This window comes from Magnolia sinica, chromosome 9 (genome assembly GCF_029962835.1).
Source record: "Magnolia sinica isolate HGM2019 chromosome 9, MsV1, whole genome shotgun sequence".
Lineage (NCBI taxonomy): Eukaryota > Viridiplantae > Streptophyta > Magnoliopsida > Magnoliales > Magnoliaceae > Magnolia > Magnolia sinica.
The window spans coordinates 63,676,266-63,680,485 of NC_080581.1; the positions used below are offsets into that span (position 1 = coordinate 63,676,266).

The following is a 4,220-nucleotide window of genomic DNA, read 5'->3' on the forward strand; positions in this document are numbered from 1 at the left end:
ACCCCTCCACCTCCACTCGAGCGTCGTCCCAAGATATGTATATGCCAGGCCTACGCCCCACCAAGACGACGTAATATTTGTCCTTTTCCATCTGCAATGAGATGGAGGTAATTGGCACGGGATTCGTGTGTTGGAATAAAAATCCCCAAACTAAGTGGACATGCAATATTCTCCTATCGAATAGCATCAGAAAGTATGAAAAAAAATTACTAAATAAAAACAAAAACCACTCGTATATACGTACCCTTCCAAGCAAGCGGATTGTATGGTCTTCGAGTGTCTTAAGTAAATAAACTAACCAATGGATGCATGTGAAACCATAAAAGTATAATTGATTACATTAAAGTCATGTACATAGCATAATTGTCATATTCGTATATACTACCATATGTCAGTCCCAAAAATTAAAGCAAGTTATCAAATCATCCAAGAAAATCATGTAATTCAAAGTTATTACAAACCAATAACTAACAGCCAAAACAACAAACCCAGAAATGCAAATCCTCAGATGGATCTGACACCTCGATCACCAAAGTGGTCAGGAAGTGTTTTCTTCAACCAGTCAATGCGACGCTCAGGTCGCAGACTCACAAAAAACGATGCCAGATCCTTGTCCTTACTCAAGAGTTGACCAACCTCAAAGAACTCTGAGTTGGTCAGGCCCTGGACCTCTTCTAGTATATCAAGTACTTTAGAAGTGCGATTCACTAACTTGCCGAGGCCAAATTTAAGCATTGAGTCGGCAACGGTCTGTAGAGAGGCCCCAAGTACTTCACAAGGACGAGCAGGGCGCGATCGTTTCCTGCCTGCGCTCCCACTTTGAGTGGCATTGGAATTAGACGTGTGAGTGGGAGTGCTACGTGAGTCGTGTTGTCCAATTGAAGGACTGTCTGGTGAAAATGGGATGGTCCTTGCAGAGTCTGTGACAAAATCATCCGATAAGTCAATTGTATCGTCAAGGTCATCATCCAGCTCTCTCCATGTATCATTGAGTTCTTGTTGAAGACGACATGATGATGCTGATGCGGCTATAGTCCTACTGCCTTGGACAAAATGTCCCGATGCCTGGTCGGAACCGACGATAGTTGCAAGATCATCCATTCTCTCAATCCGTTTACCGCAGAGTTTCTCCGCACGGGGGTGAGACTGCAGCCGTACATTAATGAGTAGTAAGTACAGTAAGAAGTGTATACTAATTGTGAATATTTTCACTTTATTTTTAAAAAATTATACCTTGATATATTCCTCCCAGACTTCATCAGGAGCCGTCACCACCATCCACTCGTTGTCCCATCCGAACCCGCTCACCGACGGCGTATCCTTCACTGTAGTGTACTCCCTCTTGTAATACCTTAGTCGGTTAGAGACATTCTGCCACTTGAGGACTACATTGGTATACTTTGTAACAGCGTCGGCGGCAATTTGGTACGCCTCACGTTTGAAACCATTATCGCCTTTGCGTCCCAATGCCACTTGTTCCAAAAATACGTCGATCATAACCTGATCCATATTAGGAGTCCACTTTATTTTCGATGCTCGAGACGTAGGCTCGGCCAGGGATTTCACCGTCCTCGTGAATGGGGAGGATCGTGTGGGCACCACTGGTGTCTAGGCCGGTGAATGTGTTGGTGTCGATGGATCACTAGACATCTTATCTAGCATACGACCTGCATATCAAGTACATATAATGATTTGCATAAAGTCAACCATAATCATAAGAATATGATCCATGTTTTAAAAGATCGATTATCAAAAACATCATCTGCTATCTCCATATGATGACTCTACCATCTTAGAGATTAGAAGATTGCAATTCCTTTGATAGGTACGTAACATGATTTAGAAAGTAAATAACATCAAGTCATGAAATTTGTAACAAATAGCGATAAATTATCTAGTCCTACTATTTTGCTGTGCATCTTCCCACAATTTGTTTGCTATAGCATCGTGCACACAATTTCAATCATCTTTTTCACGCTGAGATGCGCGTAGTAACCATTGTCGCTCATCGTTCGTTGAAACCTCATGAGGCATTGGGTTACTCTCCCCATCAGTGGCAGATACTCCAGCGTAGTCCATCTCTTCTTAAGATTCTGGTCTAGTACGTATGAAATTGTGTAAGATACAGCAGGCTATCACAATTTGAATCTGTGTGTGGAATTCATACTGCATGGCGGTCTTCAGGATGGGGAATCTACCTTTCATAACACCAAAACAACGCTCAATTGCATTGAGCAACTGTGCATACCGATAATTAAACAGCTCCTTCATGTTGGCAGGTGCTCTCCCGGTTCGATACTCCTGTAAGTGATATCGAACGCCCTGGTATGGAGCCATAAAACCGGGTGAATGTGCATAACCGGCATCGACAATGTAATATTTTCCTACACATTTGAATCAAAGTCCCATTGAGTTTACAATAACATAAGTCAACATAATGAAATAGACTGGAAATCTCTTAAAAGATAACCAAATACTATATGGGACAAGCAAGGGATCATCTGATCGACTCAGTGCGTTGTGTAAGACCCTCGCATCCGAAGCAGAACCCTCCTAACCAGCCAATATGTAAATGAAGTTCATATCAAATGAACACGCCGCCAGTACGTTTTGGGAGAGGACCCCCTTCCAATTGCGGAAGCTCGCATGGTCACCGGCAGGCACATGAGCAGGAATGTGTGTACCATCAATTGCCCCAACGCAATCCTAGATACATTGGATAAATGTGTGATGAAGGGTAGTATAAAATACGTATATGGAAATATGACCCGCCATAATTAATACCTGAAAATAAGCAGCCCAATTTGTGTTTGTCTGAATCTCCGATGGAGTCGCTGGTCCAGCCTGTTTTATGAAAATTGGGTACAGTGACACAATTGCATCTAATACACTATGAAAGTGGCGACTCACAGTTTCACCCGATCGAATGAATCTATGACCAATTACGCGATTCCGAACACTGTGCCCCAATGTGCGTAGGAACATTATTGAATGTTCTTCATGACTCACACGCCGAGTATCACGCAACACGGCCTTCTCATGTAACTGGGTACATAGATCGAAGAACGTCGCTCGATTCATCCTAAGTTGTGTGACACAATCCCGATCACTGGCCTTAATGATAGAGTTGATGAACTTGGCACGCTTATCCTCTCCATGACGAGAGGGCTGTTTGAACATGTATTCATGACAATATTCTCCGACAGCCGCCACACAAGCCATCATCGCCCTTGCAACCATGACACTATCTGTATCTTCTCCCGATTCTTCACTCTTCATCGCCAACTGATAACCAACACCATCGGGTTCGTATAATCAGATTGTCAATAATGGGTAGAATTTCTCCCATGTTAATGGGAATAATGGGTAGTTATAAGTCAAGCAATCTTGCATCGGAATGTATTTGGTTGCATCGGAATGTATTTGGAACATCTGAAGTCGTTCCATCTACTCTTCAAGAAAAGGTTGAATAATTTATATGGTGGGATAAGTTCACATATGATTACATGTTAAGAAGCTCACATTTCCCAACCCATTATTTTCTGACAAATTCTGAAGAGATGGATTCCAATTGAAAATCCTGACCCATGTCTAGAATCTAGTTCGAGGGTTAAAATAAATAAGATTATACGACAAAATTCTGAAAAACCAGCTGAATAGGAGGCAAAGAGTTTAATTAAAATGATATAATATGCAGTGAAAATTGCAAATGTCAGTTTTTTGATATGAATAGAAGTGTAGAACCGTACCTCTTAAACGTCCCTGTAATGAACAAGAACGGGGTGCTCAACACTATTTCCTGAAAAATGGAACAACATGTAATGGAAATATTCCTTCAGCTAAGACATCACATGACTATAATAAGGAAGTCCTGTCAGACACCATTGCATATACAACAAATACAGTTGTTCGCATATAGGTCATTGGCTTCTCCCATATGAATGGAGTGTGCAATATTAACTACTAGATCATTGCGTTTAAGGTAATAGATCAGGCTATAACAGATAGAAGTAAGATTAGAGAAACCATACCAGCTAAACTTCAAGGAAAAGTAACCATACTGCAATTAACGAAATTCATAAGGTAAAGAGCAAAAGTGAAGAAACGTACATGAATCTTGTTCTACCATTCTGCTTACAGGTCAAAAAATATAAAAGATAAAGAGCCAAAAATGGGAAAACCAACTACAAAAATATTCTAAATCTTAACTAACTTGTCTA

At 41.1% G+C, this 4,220-nt stretch overlaps 2 protein-coding genes across 2 annotated transcripts; both read right to left on the reverse strand.

Annotated features, from left to right (window-relative positions):
- Positions 1–504: 504 nt before the first annotated feature.
- On the reverse strand, positions 505–1,509 carry LOC131255040 (uncharacterized protein At2g29880-like). Its single transcript, XM_058255736.1, has 2 exons — positions 1,234–1,509; positions 505–1,146 (listed from the first exon to the last, which is right to left on the reverse strand). The coding sequence occupies exons 1-2, from the start codon at positions 1,507–1,509 to the stop codon at positions 505–507; spliced, it is 918 nt and encodes a 305-aa protein (XP_058111719.1).
- A 99-nt stretch (positions 1,510–1,608) lies between these two features.
- On the reverse strand, positions 1,609–3,279 carry LOC131255041 (uncharacterized). Its single transcript, XM_058255737.1, has 4 exons — positions 2,785–3,279; positions 2,478–2,553; positions 2,127–2,384; positions 1,609–1,667 (listed from the first exon to the last, which is right to left on the reverse strand). Exons 1-4 carry the CDS (start codon positions 3,277–3,279, stop codon positions 1,609–1,611), a joined length of 888 nt encoding a protein of 295 aa, XP_058111720.1.
- Between the last annotated feature and the right edge of the window lie 941 nt (positions 3,280–4,220).